Source organism: Pleuronectes platessa, chromosome 23 (assembly GCF_947347685.1).
Source record: "Pleuronectes platessa chromosome 23, fPlePla1.1, whole genome shotgun sequence".
NCBI classification, from domain to species: domain Eukaryota; kingdom Metazoa; phylum Chordata; class Actinopteri; order Pleuronectiformes; family Pleuronectidae; genus Pleuronectes; species Pleuronectes platessa.
In genome coordinates, this window is record NC_070648.1 from 4,321,383 (window position 1) to 4,346,686 (window position 25,304).

General features: G+C 41.4%; 1 protein-coding gene across 2 annotated transcripts in view; it reads left to right on the top strand.

The window, feature by feature from the left end:
* Positions 1-14,080, top strand: part of stim2b (stromal interaction molecule 2b) — a 33,436-nt gene extending 19,356 nt beyond the window's left edge. The window contains exons 3-12 of one of the 2 annotated variants that reach the window (XM_053416348.1): positions 5,959-6,070; positions 6,823-6,934; positions 8,461-8,576; positions 8,671-8,848; positions 8,934-9,111; positions 9,207-9,368; positions 10,048-10,148; positions 10,668-10,906; positions 10,994-11,237; positions 11,613-14,080. In XM_053416348.1, coding sequence (XP_053272323.1) covers positions 5,959-6,070; positions 6,823-6,934; positions 8,461-8,576; positions 8,671-8,848; positions 8,934-9,111; positions 9,207-9,368; positions 10,048-10,148; positions 10,668-10,906; positions 10,994-11,237; positions 11,613-12,237 — 2,067 coding nt within the window. In that variant the 3' untranslated portion in view covers positions 12,238-14,080. The remainder of the gene's footprint in view (positions 1-5,958; positions 6,071-6,822; positions 6,935-8,460; positions 8,577-8,670; positions 8,849-8,933; positions 9,112-9,206; positions 9,369-10,047; positions 10,149-10,667; positions 10,907-10,993; positions 11,238-11,612) is intronic. The other variant, XM_053416349.1, reaches the window with a different exon arrangement.
* The last annotated feature ends 11,224 nt before the right edge of the window (positions 14,081-25,304 follow it).

Here is a 25,304-nt window from a genome sequence, read left to right on the forward strand (position 1 = left end):
TCCTCTTTGTTCAGACAGTCTTTGGATGGTGATGCTGTCTCTCTGCTTTGTTGTGTGACCTTTCTCTCGTGACACTTTAAAGCTCTTCAGCTTACCCAGGAATTGTAGCTGTGCACTCAGTCCATTCACACTTCTGTATGGTATTTCGATTGCAGGTAATTGTCGATATCAGTTTTCAAGAAATGCATAAACGAGCCGTTGAAATGTTGCAGCATCTCAGTCACGGTCTTAACGGGAAGATCTGAACCTTGCCTTTTATTTACAGCTCATTATATCCAACATTATTTACTTTCTGATTGTCACCAGTCGCCTGTGAGTTACCTGACACTGTTGAAATGTAGAATTTGTTTTACCCTTAAAGTTCCTGTGTAACTTAACAACAATCAGTGTTGCTAAGTTCCAGGCAAATGAACCAACCCGTGTTTGACAGGGCGTATCACCTCACACAGACACTTTACAGCTCACTGAGTCCTGGAGATGAGTGGCCACAGTAAAATGATCCAGAGGCCTAAAGATGACTCCACCTCGTGTTATTATCTTCATATGACACGAACTACATGAGGCCTTCTGTGCATGTCACCTGTCCTTTGTTTGAATTAGTAGTTCTCATTAGCTTTAAAGGGGTGTGCTCAAAAATGCATGTTAAACTTCCTATGTTTGGAGAGGCAGCGAGAGCAATGGAGGAGGTGTTCGGGCCAACAAGGATCTCAGTTCCTGTGCGGCTACAAATTCTCACTGACGTGTCAAATCACAAAGTTTTCACCAGGAACACGACAGACTCCGGCTGCGTTTGAAGTCGAGAGTCGCTGCCGAGCACAAACATCCCTCTGGGGGGAAGCAGCCGACAGATCTCTGTCAGAATCGATCGGCATGATGAGGGCAAAAGGTAGATTCTGACAGTTTTGTGATCTTCACAATGTAGTTTTACATTTACTATCCTGATTATGTGGTAGTTGCAATTGCATGAAAGAGTTTTTCTACCCCTGAAGCTGGTCTCAGATCAAACAGTCCCTCCGTCTACAGCAGCCTAAATAAACACAAACAGGAATAGTGGACGTCTTGATGTGTATTTATAGTCTGCAAAAAGTAATCACTTATTTCAACCGTCCTTTCCAAACACATCTGTAATTCGACCGCTGCTGGAACCGATCCAGCTGTAATCCTGTGAGACATAATCCTGTCTCTGATTACTGCGTGAGTCTGGGTATGGCGTGGTGGTGGTGGTGGGGGGGGTTTGACTGACGTTCGGGGCGTCTGTTGCTGAGCACAGTCCACTGGGGACGGCAGGTGCACGTCCTGTCCTCGGGGGGGCGGTCCCTGCCCGTCTGCCAAGGAGATGCTCGGCTGGATCGTGGTGTATCGTTTTAAATCTGCAGGAACCCAACCCATGTAGCGGCAGGGGCAAGGGGGGGGGGGGGGGGGGCAAACGATGGCGCTGCTGATGGTTTTGTTTAGTTCACATCTCCGGTTTTGCCTTTGTGCAGGTCTGTATGTGTACCGTATGTTGTGTGTTTAACGTGGGTATGATCAGAGGGAATCTGAGGAGGCTCCTGGAGGGTCGGGATGTATCTATAGAGAGGAGGAATCTCACAGGCTTCTTGGACGTATTTGTTGACTCGTCTGGGAATGTTCAAGAGAGAGGGATTTTATTTTCAACGCTGCTTTAAATTTAGACAAAACTTGTGCTTTCAAGTGTCGGTTCAGACAAATTACTAAATTTACTCTAAGGTGGTGTAACTTAAACTATTAATACATAAATCAATTATAGTAGTTTTGGATTTTAAGGATTTTGGCATCAATGTAATCAAATCCATTAATGTTACTGTATGTATCATTTGTTGGCTACTGTTACAAGTAATGGACATTTATATCTGGGTCCAGTGAATGTGTCTGTTTAAGAAAATAAAACTACAGACCTGTGCTGCTCTGAGAATAACACGATAGAAGTCATTCAAAGTAATTTAATCTCTATTAACAGATCATATTATTGTCAAAAGCCAAGTTAACTCAAAATGAAATCATGAGGAAGATTATGTCATGCAAAGAAATAAACTTTGCTCCAAGTAGTTTGTGTTTTTTCACAAATCCAATCCAGGTACTTTTTGTCCCAGACTGCGCCCACACATTTATAACAGTTAATTAATTCTGCGTCTAATCATAAAATCATTTGGTGCAGGAGATGATCGATGGAAGAAGGATGTGGATTAGACGAGCAGATACAGTAGATATCGGGGGTGAAAGGAGTCACAGTCGACTGCTAGACAGAGCAGAGGCTCATGGGAAGTGTGGGTCTCAGACTCAGCCAACTACCCCCCCCTCCAAACCTGGAATCTGATGTGAACAAATATGTCTTTGTTTGCCACTGTGTGTGTGTGTGTGTGTGTGTGTGTGTGTGTGTGTGTGTGTGTGTGTGTGTGTGTGTGTGTGTGTGTGTGTGTGTGTGTGTGTGTGTGTGTGTGTGTGTGTGTGTGTGTGTGTGTGTGTGTGTGTGTGTGTGTGTGTGTGTTGCCAATGCTTGTCTGACCATGTCACACCCTGCCTATGCCAGACCTCTATATGTACGTGTGTGTGTCGTTGTTGAACTGACAGGCAGAGTTGTCGCTCGCTCTCCTGTCGTCTTTACCATGTTTACGTTCGTGTTAACCTTTCATTCGTGTCTGTAGCGTTTCAACATGCTGCCCAGCACGGCTCTGATCGTCCGATCTACCACACAAACACTAAACCACAGAGGCTGTAAAGGAAACCACACACAGACCTCGCCACATCTTTTATATGACTCAATAAAGAGTCACAAATTAAAGCCAATTGCCCAATGAAACCACCTCGATCCAGACTGTGTGTGTGCACCAAATTATACACAGAAGAAAGGCACCAAAATACATAACATGGAATTTGTGAAAATGTCAAAAACTGCTCACAAAGTTAAAGAAGTAATTAACAATTCCTGGATCAATGCATTTGTCCAGATCTTTGCCAAAATCTAATGGTCTCTTTCTTGACCCACGTCCACCAAGTCTCATCCTGCTAACCAACTAACTAACCAATGGATGGAGTTGGAAACATGACCTCCTGGCTGAAGGTCTGCACTGCACCCACTCTCACTTCAGATGGAATGTTTTGAAATGACCACAGTTCAATTTCCTTTTCTCATTTATGCATTTGGCAAATGTTCTTGAAGTCTGCCTCTCTGTTCGGCAGGATTTCATTTCTGATAAAGTTCAGCGAGTTGTGTTGCACATGTTGTGGCTCCTCCGGTGACTCGGCAGAAAGTTTGGTTCCTCTAGTCAGTTCCCGTCTCTTACGTCAGTGAGGAAACTCATTTGCATCTGTATTGTGAAAGAAGAATGAGAAGGAGAAAAGGCTCTGTGCAAACCTTAAAGGCCACTTTGGGTATTTTGTCCATCGCTCATGTAGTGAAAGAGTCTTTCAGACCCTAAAGGACACTGTAAGAACACAGGCTGCAACTGGACTCAGGACAAAACTGCAGCTTCAACAACCCAATCAATGTGTTGCCCTTTCATAACCAGATCACATAGTGTAATAACGTTAGATTCTCTGTGGGAAAAATCCTAAAACGATTGATGTGAGGGTAATAAATCTGTGAAGAAATATTTGATCTCCCATCTTCATAGCATTACGGTCAATTGGTCCAACACTTTGTTCCAAACTAAAATATCTCAAGAATTATAGAAGGGATTGGCACATGTTTTTGTGTTTGTTGTTGTTGTGACCAGAGAATGACTTTGTTGATTTCATGAGTTTTCATCCAGCAGCTTAAAGTCTTCACTTAATCTGTAAAATATCTAAAAAAGAGTTATTATAATCCTGATTCCGTAATGTTGAAAATGTTTTCCGAGAAGCAAAACTTGCATATTTCATTTTAAATAAGAAACGAGCTGTGGTTCTGTAAATTCAATAAACTGAAACCAGCGAGTTGAAGAGTAAAGCTGAATTGTAGATGAGTTTAAAAAGACTTAGAGGTCAATGAAAACCAGCAGGAAACTGTAAAATATGAAGATTTCTAAACACAGTTTGGTGGGTTTGTGACAGCAGCAACTCATTTGGTTCAGGAAGCCAGGGATCATGGGTAATTTATTCAGTTGTGCATCAAAACACTTTATTTTTATGACATGGAGCCCAATAGAAATAGTTACCACATGTGGCTGTAGAGGGAGCTGTCGCTCAGCTCAGTGTTGCTTTAAATGTGTCCTTAGACTGAAAGTACATTTGAATTAATTCATACGCTCGACGTGAAAGTCACTGGAGACGGTTTCTTACAGTTTCTTGATCAGAGTTTTTATTTCTGTGGCAGGAGAAACGTGTCCAGCGCCGGAGACGTTAGTGTCAGGCTGCAGCTCAACACCACACTGCTGTTGTGTATTCAATGTCAGACTCCCGGCGTGTGTCACCGTGCACAGTGGAGACGAGTGTGAAAGCAGCGCTGCACTTTCAATCTGCCATTTCCACAGCAGCTGTTTGAGGTGTAACTCTAAAGGCTTTCAGGAGCATTTTGAAGGGAATTGGGTTCAGTGGAGCAGCGCTGATGACTTGTGTCTTCCTGCTGTGCTGGAATCTGAGCGTGCTGCTTCAGTCTCGTCAAGTCAGATGTGAAACTCATTGATCTGAGGCTATGACTCATCGCAGGGTGACATGTCAAAACACCTCCGGCTGCAGTTCTGTGGGATTCAAAAACATCGTAGTGGGTCACTGATGAGTTTTCTTCTCTCACGGTAGCTCTGTGTAAAGAGGGTCTGATCACACTGAGGTGGAAAATGCAGGAAATGTCAATTCCTCTGTGAACTTCCACTTTCAGTTTGGCATCTTCACCGACTCTCTCAGCCCAGCTTCTCTTTACAGCTGCTGTCAGACATTCACTGGACTCCTGAACTTTTCACGTGTAGTCCCTTACAGTCATCCGGACAGTGTCTTGGATCCTGGGCGTAGAAGATTGATGCCATTTTAATCTTTTGAGCTGGAACGGTTAGCCAAGCTTACCCTGGCGACTGGAAAGGGGGGGGGGGGGGGCTTTTCCTAGCTAACGCCAGTTTAACCTTCACAACAAGTTACAGCTGTTTCCAGGCTCTCTGTCTACAGGCCAAGCTAATATCGGCTCCAATATGAATATGAACTTGTAATATATAGTTTTAAGATATTGTTTTTTCGTTTTTAAAAGAACAACACTACCATAATAATCATTTGACTTCTGATGTCTGGAAGCTCGGTCAACAACTCGCCTCAAATCTACATCTTCAGCATATTGTCGATGAATTCAAATGATCTGAGATTTGCATGTGAAAAAACTCCCACTGGATATGAACTCTGCACACATCCACCTTCTGCTGCTGTGGTGTGAATCTGAAAGTCAGTGTAATGTTTACAGAGTAGCAGCTAATTAGTTATCAAATGGTTTAAGTTGATGCCTAAACACCACACGCACATTCTGCAAAGAGAACCGTTGGGTAGTCAGCCGTGCTTCTTGGTAATGCTACTGGTGTTCTGGTAATTCTTTAGTGGGTTTGTTTGGTGTGGGCGACTCTGCCGGGGCATTTAGTTCAGAGCTACCAAAGGAGGAGCGCTGGAAACTACACACACACACACACACACACACACACACACACACACACACACACACACACACACACACACACACACACACACACACACACACACACACACACACACACACACACAGGTGGAAGTGGTGCCTTTCTCCTAAAGTCCCTAAAAGGAAGAAAGGAGAGTGAAAAGAAAGAGTGTGTGTGTTTGAGATCTAAAGCCAAACTTTTAGACAAAGCCAACTTTCTACGTCTCCTTCTGTCAAAACCACACATGGACATACAAGCTGTGTCGTCTGTGTCTGCCCCAGATCAGTCTAAAATATTAAAAACCAATAAAAGTAGGTATGTATTGTGATGCCCATGAAAAGACATTAACTCTGTCTCATTTATTTCCCCCTAGTTTATAATAGAGGACATGAAGCAGCAGCAAACCAACAAGCACAGCAACCTGCACCATGAAGACCAGCACATCACAGTGGAGGAGCTGTGGAAGGGCTGGAAGACGTCTGAAGGTAAATGACACAAGTCAACTGTCTCCAGACAAACACACATGTCTATTGTGTGTAGAGGAGAGGAGATGTTATGAGAAGAAAGGGATAACCTTTTATTTTCTCCTCCTAAAATTGACTTTATTTTAGAAATCTGACTCGACTTCTACGATTTGAGGCGTCAAGGACAGAATGAGACTAAACAAGGATCTACTCTGAGTTAGAATATTTATCCAGAGTGAAGTGCAGCCTCTTATTTTCTCTGCAGATTATTATTTTAAAACAAAAAAAAAGCAATTCTGAACAGACAGCTCTTAACAGCTTTTAATTCCCACTTACTGGTATTGACTGTTTTACTGGTGTTGATAATACAAGTTCCCTCTCCGCGACACAGTGTTTGTTAAGATAATATTGAATCTGATCTCTTCCGCCTCCTCTCCTGCTACTTCTCCTATTTGAATTTCAAATTGGGACAAAATTTGAAACCGACTCCTCTTCTCTCTTTATGACACATCTGTGCTTTGCCTTCAAACACAATCTGTCACTCTCCACCTGTGTTTATTCACCACTCTGGAAGTGTGAGTGTTAAACACGCACCCACGTCCGCTCAGGAAATAACTGTGAAATAAACACACAGAGAATGAACATCATAAATTTGGGTTTTGGTGAAACAAGGTGTCAGGATTCCTACTTGCTGTACTGAGGCTAAGACACTTTGTAATTCTGTGAATGTTAAATGCTTTATGCTTTATGTTCCCTCCCTCCCTCTCTCCCAGTCCACAACTGGACGATGGAGGACACGGTGCAGTGGCTGAAGGAGTCGGTGGAGCTGCCGCAGTACGAGAAGAACTTCCGGGACTTCCGGGTCTCGGGGAACACTTTACCTCGGTGAGCAACAACCTGTGAAGAACAGGTTCTGCATCACTCACACTCATTTTAATTTAATTTGAATTATTTATGACTTTTCTAAACCTTAAAGGCAGATATAAATAATTTGCCTCAAATTAAGATGCTCTAGGGGAGAGTGGTAATGATCAGTGATAACACTGTGATCGTTGTTAGCTCAATGCTGCCCACTGCTGGTTGTTAGTGGCAGCACAAGGTGGATTTTTCTGGAACAGGTAAATGTTTTTGTGAAGTTCCAGATCAGTTTACTCTTGAATCCAGTGCTGTGGTTGTCTTTTCCTCACTGTATCTGCTGTGTCCTTGTATCTGTTAAGTCTATAATCAAGATATTCCCAGAATTCCCTTGTGTGGTACCGTGAAGATTAAATTGTTAACTCCAGTAATCTGAGAGTTGACACTGCCGGGACACTTGTGGAATGTGACCCGCTGCAAACTGCATGTACGGCCTGAGCAGAGCCGAGTGGTTTCGTGTTCCGCCACCAGGCCGCCGGGCGCTGACTCATGAAGTGATGTCACGGCAGAGGGGTACAGTTTCTCCTGGCTGCCATGTTGTCTCAGCCGTACAAGATGGTGGTGGCATGCAGTGGTGTCACAGGGGCGAACCAGGCAGAGTGCACGTTGTGTGTCTGTGTGTGTGCGTCCTACCCACAGACACACAAATGTTGCTCTGACTGGGATTTGAGTGATATGAGGCTCTTTCGACCAATACTGGTATTTTTAATGTGACGCCAGAGGCCGGAAAACTTCAATTATTCATCCTGTTTACCTTATAATTTAATTTCTGTCAGTTTTGATGCCTTGGGCGGGGGGGCAACATATTTTCATCACCTCTTTAGTCACAAAACTGTGAATTGTGTCGTCATTTACTGACAAACCAGGACAATATGGTTCAGACAGCGTTACAGCTTTTTATTGCTTGAATATTTATTGTGAGAGATCACATCAGGTCCAGTGAAGCAGCTGGTAATATTCATTATTATGTATGTTATGACTCATACGTTGTATTTACAGTAACACATTGAGTTCACACCAGGGTGATATTTAATAAAGTATTAAAAATAAAAGTACTTTCAGGGTGTTAACCTAGTTTCTAAAGTCTACTACATCGTGTTTAACATGTTAACAACAGCTGTATACATGAATTGCAGCTGTGCTTATTCACATCTGGAGTCAAATGATTTAAACCTCCACACTGAAGAATTGCAGCTGTGTGAACTTGTGTGGGACTGATGGAAATCTGCAGTTGGCCTCATAAATCTGTGACTGTAACGGTTTCACCACAACCTGGAGGACATCCCTTCATTTATTATTCATCTGTTAACCCTGGCACTAATGCACAGTATATTATTAAGTCATTATATATAATTTAAGAAACCAGAACCAACTCCTTTTGCCTGTGGTGGGTTATATAACATTATAAATGCACGACAGTCAGTGATAAGGCCTCAGTGCAGAAAGGTAAATCCAGTGTGACTAACTGCTGATTCGTGTTTCTCTTCATATTTCAGAATGGCAGCAAATGAACCGTCGTTTATGTCGATGCAGCTGAAGATATTAGACCAGCGGCATAAACAGAAGCTGAACCTCAAGGCCCTGGACGCGGTGCTGTTTGGTCCTCCGCTCCGTAAGCACACACACAACCAGCACTACTCATTAAATCCAAACACCGGCTTCACAGATGTGTTTGTTCTGTAACCAACCCGTCCTCCTGTCTGCAGGTCCACAACACAACTGGTTGAAAGACTTTGTCCTGATGGTTTCCATTGTGATCGGTGTGGGGGGGTGCTGGTTTGCCTACGTGCAGAACAAGTCCAGCAAGGTGCACATCTCTCAGATGATGAAGGATCTGGAAAGCCTGCAGAACGCAGAGCAAAGCCTCCTCGACCTGCAGAGCCGGTGCGTGAGAACACAGCCATCTTACACCTTCTGAGTTCAAACTGGAAGTAGAGTTTGTTTAAAACTTGCTCCTGTTTCCTCCCAGACTGGAGAAAGCTCAGGAGGAGAACCGCACGGTGGCGGTGGAGAAGCAGAACCTGGAGCAGAAGATGAGGGATGAGATCAACGGGGCCAAGAAGGAGGCTTATCGGCTCCGGGAGCTGCGAGAGGGAGCTGAATGTGAGCTGAGCCGCCTGAAGTATGCTGAGGAGGAGCTCGTACAGGTACTGACACTAAAAGAGTTACCATCACTCTCTCTCACTGTTTATGATCAATAAAGGTTTTAGATTGGACTCTAACCTCTGTGTTTCCCCTGAAGGTGCGAAAGGCCCTGAGGAGGGCGGAGAAGGAGATGCAGTCGGAGCGCTCGGTGCCAGAAGCTCTTCAGAAGTGGCTGCAGCTCACACACGAGGTGGAGGTTCAATACTACAACATCAAGAAGCAGAACGCGGAGCTTCAGCTAACCGTCGCCAAAGAAGAGGTAACTTTGAGAACATGTAGAGCAGCAGCACTAAGTCTCCATGGATTGAACTCATCTTGCTCAGGATCTGTTTAGAAGAAAAAACTTAAACAATAAGGAAAATTACCAAATTAATGGGATGTTGCTGCTCTTCTCAGTTCAGTGTCACGTTTTCTTACTTCAAATTTAAACTCCAGACACACAGCTCCTCCACGAGAGTCTTTATAATCAGAGATACAAACCTTCTCCAACATTCATCTCTAATCACATGGTACAGGAAGTGTTTTAGTTCATGAGGTTTAAAACCTGTGTGTTGTCGTCTGGCAGCTATAATCTAAAATATCACTCACATTACCACTGGTGTGATATTTTGGCCGGTGAAGTGAGGAAGTGGCAGCGCTCCAGCTGACGTCCGAGGAAGTAGCATTTAAAGTGGCCGTTACTACAAAATAAAAGCCACAGGATTCAATTACAACCGCACACAGGGATAATTAAGTTTTACTCTGATACTTATCTCTGTACTAAGATCTCAACTTATGCACTCAATAGTTAATTTGTCTCTTTATCATATTGTTTGACTCATTTCACTCGTGGGTTTCCCTGCTCATACAGTCTGAATATTAATGGATGTACAAACCCACGTACTTCCTGGATAGAAATGATAAAGATTGCTAACATTTACATTTTTCTACAATTTCAGGCAGAGAAAATCAAAAAGAAGAGAAGTTCTGTGTTTGGAACTCTTCACGTAGCCCACAGTTCATCACTGGATGAGGTGGACCACAAGATCCTAGAGGCAAAGTAAGAACTCACACTCTGACTCACACGTAGCTACACACCTCCACTCAGTCGTCTTGAGTTCAATCCACTTTTCTGTTCCTTCAACCAGGAAATCAGCTCAATAGTTTTTGTGTAATCCTGCAGAAAAACAAACAAGAGGCGATAACATCTGTGACTAAAGGTGGATTCACGCACTTATTGAATCACCTGTTGATTCAATGTGCTGAATATTACAAGAAGCTGAATTTGTGTCATTAAAAACCAGATCATGTGATAGAGACGTTTGTTCTGTTTCAAAGATTAAATTCTTTACTCGAACAATCAGTGACAACATCTGACAGAACAATGACATATTTCATGTATTCAAACCTCGTCTATAATCCCCGTTCTGCCACTGACACGAAGAATTCTATTGGGTTTGAATCCAAAACTGACAAATGAAAGCACAGTTGGCCTCTTTCTGCCTCTAGACTTCACCTTAGCAGTTGCCGAACTCAGTGTCTGTATCGTGCCGCCCTCTCATTGGTCTGTGTTCCTCAGGAAAGCCCTGTCGGAGGTGACGGCGTGCCTGAGGGAGCGGCTGCACCGCTGGCAGCAGATCGAGAAGCTCTGTAACTTCCCTGTGGTCAGTAACTCGGGGCTGCCGAGCCTGACGGCCAGCCTCTACTCAGACCACAGCTGGGTGGTCATGCCGCGAGTCTCGGTGCCTCCCTACCCCATCGCGGGGGGAGTGGACGACCTGGACGAGGACACGCCTCCCATCCATCCACAGTTCTCCTGTAAGTACCCGACGGAGGGTTTTTGACGCAGAACGGTGGTTTTCTGTCTCTGTGTTTTTAAACATTCACCGTCTATCTTTCCTCCAGCGGCCACGATGATCCGTCCCTCGCTGACACGCAACAGCAGCATGTGCCGCTCCCGCCGCAGCCTGATGAACTCCCCACAGTCCACCATGATGTCCCCGGACCCCGACCTGCTGTCCATGGCCAGCTCGTCCCTCTCCTATCGCCCCGAGGCCGAGGACGAACATATCATGTTCAGCTCGGATAGGAGGGGGTATGTAGCGGTGGCCGGGACGCCGCGGAATGGTTTTAAAGTTTGGACTTACAGGTGTTTTATCCAGACATTCATACTATGACGCTTTGAGCTTGGGGTTGAGTGGTAGCTTTTGTCTCTGGGTGTCATCTAGAGGGACGAGGGTGCATGAACGACCTCAACATCACAGTTTATTAGCAGGATCCTTTTTCTCCTGGTAGCTAAACCCCAAAGAAACTCAATAAGAGGCCACAGTCATGTAGCAATGATGAAGATTGGCCAGAGTTCAACACCTGCCAGGATAAAATATGTCAATAGAAGATGTATACACAACAACACTAATGTTGCTGTGTAGTTGTTATATCAATCGTTTTCTACTCTCTCAATCTTCTGATCAAGCTGCTCCTCTGTGTGAGTCTCCTCATGTTGACGTTGTGTCTCCTCCCTCAGGGAACCGACTCAGGAGGGCGGCTCCGACACAGACTCCCTCAACTCGTCCATGGGCCGGAAGCCGCCGCACAACCCCTGCACGCCCGGGTCGGAGACCCCGTACCGCAAGATCTCCCGCGAGGAGCTGCTGCTGTACAGCCACAGTCCGGAGCTCGCAGCGTGCACCCCCCACACCAGCAGCAGCAGCAGCAGCAGCAGCCTCAGGGACTCCACGCCTCCCCCTCTCCCCCCGACCCCGGCCACCACCCCGTCAGGGCCGCCGTCCACCTCGCCCTCCCCGGCCATGGAGCACCACCCGTTTGCACACAGAGGCTCTCCTGACCTCACCCACATCCTGCCCGAGTCTCAGAGCCTGACCTTCACGCAGGGGGGCGTCACCTCGCCCACGGGGAAGGGCGTGTACAACGGCATCCTGGAGAAGTCCTACAGCTACGGGCAGCTGCCGGCCAGCATGCTGCCCAACGTGGGGCGCAACCCGTCTCTGACCTCCCTGGACTCGGAGGGCCGGAGCGTGGGAAGGGAGCACAAGCTCCAGAGCAACTCCTCCCAGGACTCCAGCGACAATGGAGAGAGAATCAAGCGCTCCTCGTCTAAAATCAAAAGCCTATTTAAGAAGAAAAAATAAAACTTAGAGAGCGAACGAGAGAAATAAGATAAGTTGTTTTAGCCTGAATACTAATAAAAAGGACATCACTATAAGCTAAAACATTTCATTTTCTCTCCTAAGTTATTTTGTTATCAGAGATGGAATGTAGCTCAGGCTGGACGCCCTCAAACCCTCCAGACTGTCGCCTTATTTTTCAATAATGCCTTTTTATTTAGTTCACTCAGCAGGGAAACCTGCAGAGGTCACGGAAAGGTCAATCAGACGCCACACACGACCTGGTCGCTGTCTTCTCTTAACGTTATCGTGTTTCACTGTCGATGTCTTGTAGAGAAACATATCTGCTGTTTGAATCGCACTTTGAAAAGCGACAGCAACACGTGAACAACACCCAGAAAAAAAAAAGGTCCTATAGTAGATTTGGGGATAATGTATCGTGTTTTCTCAAGTGTCCTAATTTACGACTGAGTATAAGGGCCCACTTACAGGGAAAATCAATCTGAGATAACGAGATTAAAGTATGTTTAAGGACATCTGGAGCATCTTGTTAAATTAAACTTTGGCATATGTTTAACTTAAATAACAAAATAATTCATCTCGATTTAACAGGAGTATTAAAATGCGAGCTTTTCCAAGGGAATTCTTAGTTTCTCGAGAAACAACAAAAGATAAAGACCCTCTTCTTGATAAATTCTCTAATATTTATTTTCTGTAACATGGCCCTAATACTCAGTCGTACTAATCACCCCCCCCCCCTTCCTGTTCAAATTATGAATTGCATCTTAAACAGTCTTCGAGTGCTAAGCTCCTGTACTTGATGAATTTTCCTTTTGAAAAAGAAAACCCTGCTCAAAACTTTATTGCACTACTGCTTTCCTGGTATCTTGGGAAAGAGCCACTGCTGGCGGAGTACATATTGAATAAAGATCCAGAGACGAGGGGAACACATGGGCGGCGGCAGGGAAAATGCAGCGTGTAATCTTTACTGTCGCCCTCCATTATCCTCTCAGATATATAAATAAATCTCTCTCTATATATATATATACGTATACCTTGTTTTCGCATTACTAGGTTTAGATTGGTGGGGGTCCCTATGAACTGAAGAAAGTCGAACGAATATGCAGATCTAACCAGTCGTGTCCCCTGTACTCTAGCTCTGCCTCATTACTTGACAAACTGCATTCTGTAGCCGTTCAAACGACCATTTCCATGTCTCGTCTTAAACTCTTCAGATCTAAAAAAAAAAAAACGCTTGATGTCACGACCGGATGTTTGTGTGCGATTCATTCTGTTCCGAGTGCCATAGTCGTGTATGAGGAAGGATGTGAGATGATGTAATATTGAAAAAAATAATAAATTTGTGTAACTGTCTCGACTGTGGTGATGTGGCCTCTACCATCTGTGTTCCACGCTTTTTTTTTTAAAGGACAAACTGTAAACGATTATCTGTTCGAGCTGAGGGACGTTTTTACATCAACAACCAATCGAAACATCAAGACTTGCCCCCCCCCCCCCAAGCTCGAGCTCGACCTCACGTCTGGCCCTGCACCGAGCGCACTGATGTCAACCCGTCCAGCTTCACACTGTGATTTCTGCCTTCATCCCAGATGCCGGCAGAGACTTGATGAAAGGTCATGGGGTTTGGGTGGGGGGGGGGGATGCCGTGCATGAGGATCTAGTGGCCTCTGTTGTTAAGAACATAATAAGAAGGTCGTGGACAACGCAGCACACAATGAAGGAAACGAAAGACGAGGGGCAAACGAATGTTTACGAGACACTAGGGGCTTTTTTTGAGAACATTTTGTGTGTGAATATTTGTATACAGTAGAAAAACTAATAAAAATGGAGGCATTGGAGAAGTTTACCATTTGTGATATTTTGCTTCTGAATCCCCGTTTGTTCGTTATCATCCAACGGCTTTTTGTGATTGTTACTGAGGACGTGGACACAAACATTCAATGTTAAGCTTTGTCATAGGTTTGTATGCCGTTATAAATCTCTTAAAAACGTCATAGGTTTATATGCCGTTATGAATATGATAAAAAAGTCATAGGTTTGTAAGTCGTTCTAAATCTGATAAAAACGTCATAGGTTTGTATGTCGTTCTAAATCACCCTAAAAAGTCATAGGTTTGTATGCCGTTCTAAATCTGATAAAAAAGTCATAGGTTTGTATGTCGTTCTAAATTTGGTAAAAAAGTCATAGGTTTGTATGCCGTTCTAAATCTGATAAAAACGTCATAGGTTTGTATGTCGTTCTAAATCTGATAAAAACGTCATAGGTTTGTATGTCGTTCTAAATCTGATAAAAAAGTCATAGGTTTGTATGTCGTTCTAAATCTGATAAAAACGTCATAGGTTTGTATGTCGTTCTAAATCTGATGCAAACGTCATAGGTTTGTATGCCGTTCTAAATCTGATAAAAAAGTCATAGGTTTGTATGTCGTTCTAAATCTGATAAAAGTCATAGGTTTGTATGCCGTTCTAAATCTGGTAAAAAAGTCAGGTTTGTATGCCGTTCTAAATCTGATAAAAAAGTCATAGCTTTGTATGTCGTTCTAAATTTGGTAAAAAAGTCATAGGTTTGTATGCCGTTCTAAATCACCCTAAAAAGTCATAGGTTTGTATGTCGTTCTAAATCTGATAAAAACGTCATAGGTTTGTATGCCGTTCTAAATCTGATAAAAACGTCATAGGTTTGTATGCCGTTCTAAATCTGATAAAAACGTCATAGGTTTGTATGCCGTTCTAAATCTGATAAAAACGTCATAGGTTTGTATGTCGTTCTAAATCTGATGAAAACGTCATAGGTTTGTATGCCGTTCTAAATCTGATAAAAAAGTCATAGGTTTGTATGTCGTTCTAAATCACCCTAAAAAGTCATAGGTTTGTATGCCGTTCTAAATCTGATGAAAACGTCATAGGTTTGTATGTCGTTCTAAATCTGATAAAAAAGTCATAGGTTTGTATGCCGTTCTAAATCTGATAAAAAAGTCATAGGTTTGTATGTCGTTCTAAATCACCCTAAAAAGTCATAGGTTTGTATGCCGTTCTAAATCTGATAAAAACGTCATAGGTTTGTATGCCGTTCTAAATCTGATAAAAACGTCATAGGTTTGTATGTCGTTCTAAATCACCCTAAAAAGTCATAGGTTTGTATGTCGTTCTAAATCTGATAAAAAAGTCATAGGTTTGTATGTCGTTCTAAATCACCCTAAAAAGTCATAGGTTTGTATGCCGTTCTAAATCTGATAAAAAAGTCATAGGTTTGTATGTCGTTCTAAATCACCCTAAAAAGTCATAGGTTTGTATGCCGTTCTAAATCTGATGAAAACGTCATAGGTTTGTATGCCATTCTAAATCTGATAAAAAAGTCATAGGTTTGTATGCCGTTCTAAATCTGATAAAAAAGTCATAGGTTTGTATGTCGTTCTAAATCACCCTAAAAAGTCATAGGTTTGTATGCCGTTCTAAATCTGATGAAAACGTCATAGGTTTGTATGCCATTCTAAATCTGATAAAAAAGTCATAGGTTTGTATGTCGTTCTAAATCTGATAAAAAGTCATAGGTTTGTATGTCGTTCTAAATCTGATAAAAAGTCATAGGTTTGTATGTCGTTCTAAATCTGATAAAAAGTCATAGGTTTGTATGCCGTTATAAATCGGTAAAAAAGTCATAGGTTTGTATGCCGTTATAAATATGATTAAAAAACGTCATAGGTTTGTATGCCGTTATAAATCTGGTAAAAAAGTCATAGGTTTGTATGTCGTTCTAAATCTGATAAAAAAGTCATAGGTTTGTATGTCGTTCTAAATCTGATAAAAAGTCATAGGTTTGTATGTCGTTCTAAATCTGATAAAAAGTCATAGGTTTGTATGCCGTTATAAATCGGTAAAAAAGTCATAGGTTTGTATGCCGTTATAAATATGATTAAAAAACGTCATAGGTTTGTATGCCGTTATAAATCTGGTAAAAAAGTCATAGGTTTGTATGCCGTTATAAATATGATTAAAAAAAGTCATAGGTTTGTATGCCGTTCTAAATCTGATAAAAACGTTATAGGTTTGTATGTCGTTCTAAATCTGATAAAAAAGTCATAGGTTTGTATGTCGTTCTAAATCACCCTAAAAAGTCATAGGTTTGTATGCCGTTCTAAATCTGATAAAAAAGTCATAGGTTTGTATGTCGTTCTAAATCACCCTAAAAAGTCATAGGTTTGTATGCCGTTCTAAATCTGATAAAAACGTCATAGGTTTGTATGCCGTTCTAAATCTGATAAAAACATCATAGGTTTGTATGCCGTTCTAAATCTGATAAAAACGTCATAGGTTTGTATGCCGTTCTAAATCTGATAAAAACATCATAGGTTCGTATGCCGTTCTAAATCTGGTAAAAAAGTCATAGGTTTGTATGTCGTTCTAAAACTGATAAAAAAGTCATAGGTTTGTATGTCGTTATAAATCTGGTAAAAACGTCATAGGTTTGTATGTCGTTCTAAATCTGATGAAAACGTCATAGGTTTGTATGCCGTTATAAATCTGGTAAAAAAGTCATAGGTTTGTATGCCGTTCTAAAACTGATAAAAAAGTCATAGGTTTGTATGTCGTTCTAAATCTGATAGAAAAAGTCATAGGTTTGTATGCCGTTATAAATCTCTTAAAAAGTCATAGGTTTGTATGCTGTTATAAATATGATTAAAAAACGTCATAGGTTTTTATGCCGTTATAAATCTGGTAAAAAAGTCATAGGTTTGTATGCCGTTATAAATATGATTAAAAAACGTCATAGGTTTTTATGCCGTTATAAATATGATAAAAAAGTCATAGGTTTGTATGCCGTTCTAAATATGATAAAAAAGTCATAGGTTTGTATGCCGTTATAAATATGATTAAAAAACGTCATAGGTTTGTATGCCGTTATAAATCTGGTAAAAAAGTCATAGGTTTGTATGTCGTTATAAATATGATAAAAAAGTCATAGGTTTGTATGCCGTTCTAAATATGATAAAAAAGTCATAGGTTTGTATGTCGTTATAAATCTGGTAAAAACGTCATAGGTTTGTATGTCGTTCTAAATCTGATGAAAACGTCATAGGTTTGTATGCCGTTATAAATCTGGTAAAAAAGTCATAGGTTTGTATGCCGTTCTAAAACTGATAAAAAAGTCATAGGTTTGTATGTCGTTCTAAATCTGATAGAAAAAGTCATAGGTTTGTATGCCGTTATAAATCTCTTAAAAAGTCATAGGTTTGTATGCTGTTATAAATATGATTAAAAAACGTCATAGGTTTTTATGCCGTTATAAATCTGGTAAAAAAGTCATAGGTTTGTATGCCGTTATAAATATGATTAAAAAACGTCATAGGTTTGTATGCCGTTATAAATCTGGTAAAAAAGTCATAGGTTTGTATGTCGTTATAAATATGATAAAAAAGTCATAGGTTTGTATGCCGTTCTAAATATGATAAAAAAGTCATAGGTTTGTATGCCGTTATAAATATGATTAAAAAACGTCATAGGTTTGTATGCCGTTATAAATCTGGTAAAAAAGTCATAGGTTTGTATGTCGTTATAAATATGATAAAAAAGTCATAGGTTTGTATGCCGTTCTAAATATGATAAAAAAGTCATAGGTTTGTATGTCGTTCTAAATCACCCTAAAAAGTCATAGGTTTGTATGCCGTTCTAAATCTGATGAAAACGTCATAGGTTTGTATGTCGTTCTAAATCTGATAAAAAAGTCATAGGTTTGTATGCCGTTCTAAATCTGATAAAAAAGTCATAGGTTTGTATGCCGTTCTAAATCTGATAAAAAAGTCATAGGTTTGTATGTCGTTCTAAATCACCCTAAAAAGTCATAGGTTTGTATGCCGTTATAAATCTGATAAAAACATCATAGGTTTGTATGCCGTTCTAAATCTGATAAAAACGTCATAGGTTTGTATGCCGTTCTAAATCTGATAAAAACATCATAGGTTTGTATGCCGTTCTAAATCTGATAAAAACGTCATAGGTTTGTATGCCGTTCTAAATCTGATAAAAACATCATAGGTTCGTATGCCGTTCTAAATCTGGTAAAAAAGTCATAGGTTTGTATGTCGTTCTAAAACTGATAAAAAAGTCATAGGTTTGTATGTCGTTATAAATCTGGTAAAAACGTCATAGGTTTGTATGTCGTTCTAAATCTGATGAAAACGTCATAGGTTTGTATGCCGTTATAAATCTGGTAAAAAAGTCATAGGTTTGTATGCCGTTCTAAAACTGATAAAAAAGTCATAGGTTTGTATGTCGTTCTAAATCTGATAAAAAAGTCATAGGTTTGTATGCCGTTATAAATCTCTTAAAAAGTCATAGGTTTGTATGCTGTTATAAATATGATTAAAAAACGTCATAGGTTTTTATGCCGTTATAAATCTGGTAAAAAAGTCATAGGTTTGTATGTCGTTATAAATCTGGTAAAAAAGTCATAGGTTTGTATGCCGTTCTAAATATGATAAAAAAGTCATAGGTTTGTATGCCGTTCTAAATATGATAAAAAAGTCATAGGTTTGTATGCCGTTCTAAATATGATAAAAACGCACTGTGGATATTTATTGGCCCTGAGCGCCACTGCAGTGCTGTGATTGGCCCCACAACGAGGCGGGTGCCCAGAGAGAGGAGCAGTGCAGGGAGTGATGCAATGCCCCGGCAGAACATCTTCTGCAGATCCTCTCCCTAATGAATGTCGATAGAAAAAGGGACTGAATAGACGGATTAAGGCACTAACACACACACACAGCGAGTGTGTATCAACGAGGCTTTTACCCACAACCTGCTGCCGGGCTTCAGCTCTCCCTCCTCAGTCTACCTCTCCTCTCTGCCAAAATCAGCCTCGCTCTCTCTTTTCTCTATCCCCATCACTCACCAGCCTCTCCCTCTCTCGTTTGGATCCCATTCCACTGCGGTGTAATGGGTTTGTTAGTGTGGTTAATGCACTGTGACCTACTGGGGCTCGCCATCTACCTTCTTCAGGAAAAGAAAAAGGGACGAAGAGGTGGAGTGTTTTATTAAGAAGGGAAGCTGCACAGGACTCAGTTATGAGTAATAACCGAGAGGGGAGACTATTTTAGAAACGTCTTTAGCCAACGAGTGAAGTAAATGATCAGCGAGAAGCTGCAGGATCAGCCTGACAGATGTAGACGGAGGCAAACAGGAGCTGTGTGGGTGCTGGGGTGCCAGTGCAGATGTGCATGATGACAAACAGCAGCAGAGAGACGTCCTAAACAGCCTGTGTTGATCGCTGCCATGTTCACCCAGACTGGGACACACAGAGTCAGCGTTGGCACCGACTGGGCCCAGTACAAATGAATGTTTCTGCTCCACAACTGTGCCAGAGAGGCCTGCAGCCAGTTGGAGGTATAATGAAGCTGTTTCAGTCGGGACCGTTGTGTTTCTGTGTCGACACGAGCAGCCGAGGTTTGGAGAGAAGCTGATTAAACTGTCTCTGCTCTCACGGTGTCGTGTTTGGCCACAGGGGGGCAGATGTTTCCACTGCTCAAGCTCTGATAAACTCACCGACCAGCAGCTAACAGCAGTGGAGCAAAGCCAGTAAAACCAGGCAACTGGTGAATTAGCATAGCAGAGAATGGAGCAGCTGTAACATCAGCAGAGGTGATTCAAGGATTTTGAAATGAAGCCAAAACATCTAGATCACCCCCTAGTGGTGTTCAGAGCAAACTGCAGTATAGTTCTAATGTCAGAGGATGGGAAATGAACCAAACTTAATCAAATCTAAAAACGGTTTCTGTCATGTTAGGTTCTTTCTTATTAGACTGTTATTTTAAGTGTTAATCTTTCCGGTAAATTTGGTTTTAATTAGTTATTTGAAGCATAAAAATGGGAATGAACATCATGATTGACAGCTGAGATCGACTCACGATTGGTCGACCTCGATGCCACAGACTCTGGCTCTAAATTACATCATCAGGGCAAGATGGCAGCGATAATATCCAGGATATTTTGGTTTCATTTCTGGATAATGGAAGGAAGAGGAGACCTATCGTCCATCTTTATCTACAGTCTATGGAGGAAAAGTCTACTAGAAATAAACTACAAATAAAAATCTACCCAATTGCCATGGTTTTGGCCATTTATGCTCAAAGTACATCAAGGTTAATACTTAAAAACACATATTTCATTACATTAAATTACTATATTTCAATGAGAAGGTCGTTGCAGTGTCAAACATCATCTCCTGATCAAATGAGAAACTAAATCAGCGCAGCACACACACCATTAAATATGCAGCAATAGTTTTCTAAAAATAATATCATTTCACTTAAGGGCCGCTCACATCGTTTTTACGAGGCAATTATCAGTTTCATTTCTCTGCCCTAAAGCAGCCGATGTTGATCACAGGCCCCATTAACAAACAAATCATAAAACATGTCTGCAGTCGTCTCTGAATGACGCCGCTGTGCTGGATCCGGTGACTAAACAGAATCAGCAGAACTTGAGACCTGTGCACGGTCAGCGGACACAAACAAGCAACACAACTTCATGTTTTCATGACACAAGTCGTGTTTAAGGTTTGAGGAAGAGTCCTTACGTCTGTGCATTGCTGACAAAATCACAGAAAAGTACTAGTTCAACAATCTGCACGGAGGAGGAGGAAGACGATGACTGAAAACAACAAATAAGTCTTTGTGTGTATATATTCTGTTTGTTTTTATGCCATTTTAGTTGTGTAATTCATTTATATCATTTTGAATTCATTTGTTTCTTAACATCAAATATAAGATAATTGGTCAACTTTTATAACAGAGTGAAACGTGGACTTAATCCCAGTGTCTAGTCATAAAGTGAGAAAAATGTAAATCTAGCTACTTTTCTTATCTGGTAGCTACAGAGCAAACAGCTCATTCAGTTAGACTCGTTCTTCATGATTACAAAATGACCAATAAGCGTAGCCGTCATATTAAAGCAAAGACATGTTCCTCATTTTATCGACACAAATTTACAGGAAATCATCTAAATGTCAGATTATGACAATAAACATTTGTTTAACCGAGTTAAATGTAACATGTGTTTCTTCTATCTGTTATTCAATGTTTCTCATGAATCGTGGATTATCTGGTGTCTCCTCTTCATCAAAACTATCTGCCCAGCTTGTGGTGAGAATTCGTTAAAAATTGCATCCTGAATTGTGCAGCACTTAAAATGAAGTTGGACAGTTCCAGCAGGTGACAGAGAAACCTTGGACCAAACACCAGCTGTGGACGGATGTTATGCTAATAGGTGTCAGCAGCTTCTCTGAGGGAATCACCTTGTTGTTAGTGTCAACGCTGTGTCAGGAGATGCACTGAGGTCCAGACGCTGAGTCCGAACAGATGTGACACGCCACTGACTGATGGACTGCTGCACTCAGTAGATTAACAAGGACTCCTCCACTTAGACACACAGGCAACGTGAGTCTGAGGAAGTGCCAGTGAACGCTCTGCAGCCTTGAAGGAGTTTTACTCTTCACTGTAGACTGAGCGGTGATCAACACTGAGACTTGAACACTTGTTATACAGTGTGCAGGTGAGTGAAGGGCTTAGAGAAGAACTTTAAATAACCATGTGTGACCGTAAACAACTTAGAAAACAGAAACACTGAAGAAGTCTCCTTGAATTCAGTGGCACCAAGTTTTACACACTCTCTAAATATGCCAGATTTCTTTCATCATATATTCTTTTCATCACCCGATCTCGCAATGTTAGAGAAAGTCATTTAAAAAGGATTAATGTTTATTGCTTAGTGCTTTCATTCATTTTAACGTAAACTTTGTCACTCCACCTTATAGCCAATACACAAACTTTTTATGATTAACGTTTTAAATTATTTATGTGGCTGTCGCCCTGATCCTGTTGGAAAGAAATGTCAGCGTCCGTGTTTTTTTCCACATTCCGACTTCAAAGCACCAGAACACACAGAACAACAACTTCTCATCTCGGGAGCTGGGACCTACCGAGCGGCGGGCGAGCGTCTCATCCTTCCAACGAGTTTCTTGGAAATCTGTCCAGTAGCTTTCATGAAATCCTGCTGACAAACAAACAAACAGGGATGAAAACAGGGTTTATTCTTTTTATCTGGAGAGATAGAAAAACATTGTGACATAAAAGAAGTTAAGTTTAAAACGCATGTGATTCTCCTCAGCACTGAAATGGATGATTGGTTAAAAAGAGTCTGAATGTCTCTGTGTGGGTTAAGAATAAGAAGGCAGATTACTGTAGGAGAAAGAAAATCTACATCCTTGTTTGTTTTAATGAGTCTGAAAATCTTATAAGAAGTTTTACATCTGCGAGTGGGTGAGGAACCAACTTGTTTCCAATGAAAATCTACTTTGAGGAGACGAGTCATTTTTGTATAAAATAAGGAAATCAGCCTCAGAAAGAAAAGGATTCTTTCTCATTCCAGGTCTTAAATGCTGACGTTGTGTTGGAATGATGAAGGTTCAAATCCTCCAACGTCAAACATCTGACCTGAGATATTTTAATCTATATTATATGGCTCCTGGATTAGATTGGAGGTTCCTTTAGAATCAGACGTTTGAGACCTGGATCACAGTTTTGAGCTCAGCCGACAGTCACAGTCTCTGCTGTGATGAGTGAAGTGAGTCTACGGGTTTAGTTTGATTTAGTTTAGTTGATGAAACACAATGAAACAAGACGGATGATGAAGTGAGAACAAAAGAAAATACACAAAAAAAAGAAAGTTTGAGCAGATGAGATAAAAATTCACTTCTAATCATTTGAAACTCGTGAAGGACTCGGCTCAGGTTTATTCAACATTCATCTTAAGCACCAGATGAGACCTTTATGCCAATTACAGCAAACGTCCGCTGGGGAAAATCAAGCAAATTCTACATTTCTCTATATTTCTGTGGTCAAAATCCCATCTGACCTCGTGGAGTGCTTCTCCAAAAAGTTATTTGACTTTCTTTGACAGCGGGAGATCAGAGTGGGAGAGAGAGAGAGAGGGAGAGAGAGAGAGAAATTCACAGGATGAAAGAATCCCAACAAAACAAGTGAATCAGCGGGGGGGGGGGGGGAACCAAGGTCACCTCGATGTGTGAGCGGCTGACTTATGGAGAGACAACGCTGCAGCGTATTGTGTGAAAAGCTGAAAGTGAAACAGAGAAGAATAAAAAGGCGACTGACAGATTCTGCTCGATAGATGTTCTTTCCATCGAAATCTGAAAATAAACACGTTCATCTAACTTTTTACATTATTTAAAACGTCTGAACATCACCTGGTCTCCTCCTCCTCCTCTCATAAACCTCCCTTTGTTTCTTAAAGTCGGAGAAATCCAATCAGCTCTATACGTGTCAAACCTGATCTCGATCTCTGGATAAAAATTTAAAATAAAAGGCGGGCGAATTTTGATTTGAGTGAATCCAGGAGCTTTGTGCAGATGAATAAAACATGGCTCCTCCTTGATGTTAACCCGGACTTATCGAGTCACAGATTCCCCCTTTGAGCTCCGGGGTGACACAGGAGCCTCTGTGTGGGATGAAACAGAGAGAAGATGAAGTTTCTTCTGTTTATCTGCAGCTCGGGCTGTGGAGGGAGATAAGTTCAGACACGTGGAGGAGATCGACCTCTGATCAGGTTTCCCCTCAGTGCAACATGGGAGGGAAAGAAAAACAGAAAGAGACAAATAAAGTTTATCTTCCATTTCATCTTCTGCGTCGCACAAATCTCCACGATTGTGCAACAACTGCAAATGTGGGGATTAAGACGACGGCACGGGAGTTACACAATATATACATTCTTCTTTAATCTGCACATTCCCCTGCAGGCTCACCGTGATTAGTGACCTGCATGTGTGACATTCATACATATCTAAGTGTGCAGGAAGCTGCTGCGGGTCAGATTAGTAATTGAAAACCGGATTTACTTTTTTCTTAAAGTGATCAATCGAGTGGAATTAAAAGCTTTGGGCCCAGAAAGTTTACACAGGACGCCCATGTGGAATGATTTACAGAGATTTGTCATTTTTCCCACGGCACACTTAGTGAGTGTTGTGTGTCTGTAGGTGGTCGGACATTAAAGTGGAATAATACTTCCCTTTAAGTGTTCCACCCTCATCCCTCCTGCATCCTCTCAACGTGTCAGTAAAGGGCTGTTGTTCATGATGGATATTCCAGAGTTAAGAGAAGGAGGAAGGAGGAGAACATGGAAGATACAACGTGTTGGATGAGGAGAAGTAAACAGCAAAAATCAGCTCAACCTACAACCAAAGTTGATGTCAAAGTTAAAACAGGAGACTCCTTCAGAATTGTCATATCTGCCTTTCAAAGTTTTCACCTAGAGCAATAAAATGTTTTCCTTTGACTAAAACGAGGCTAAAATACAATTTAAAGTCACATAAACTTCTCCTCTCATGACTAAGTCTAAAATTGATCAAATAAATAACACCGCTTTGATAACACACAGCAGATAATCACTTAAAATCACCCTGAACCAAAATGGAGGTGAATCTCTGCATTAACACAATGGCTCAGTCTCAGAGTGCTGTCACTCTCCTGTTTGACCAGCAGATGGCAGACTTGCTCTGTGCAGACACCCCCCACTCTGATAACACTTCACTACAGGAGCTGACGTATCTGACTAAAATATCCACGACACACAAGTGTTGTATTTAATTCTGAGGTGAGATCCAAGAGTCGATTTTGTTGGATTCATGAAACACGCAGCTTGGAAACTGTTCTCATCCCAAATTTGATCAATTTAATATCTAAGTGATCTGATAAATACTCAAAATGATTGTGTTTGCAAAAGTGTTCCTTCTGGTGAAACTCTATTCTAGTATCCTTTGTTCTTTTGACAACAGATTAAAGGAGCAGATTGTCATTTAAATAAAACAGAAATGAAAAATGAATATATTGCTAAATAACACAGGGCTCAGTGTGTCATCATGAAATATTTAAAAAAGGAACTCCAGAAATTTAGAACTGCAGTTAGAGAAAGTTAGAGAACTCACAAGAGAAAGATTTAAAAAAACTTATATCTGATTATCACTCTAAGTTTCTTATTAAACAACGCTGAATAAAGCTGATAACTCCT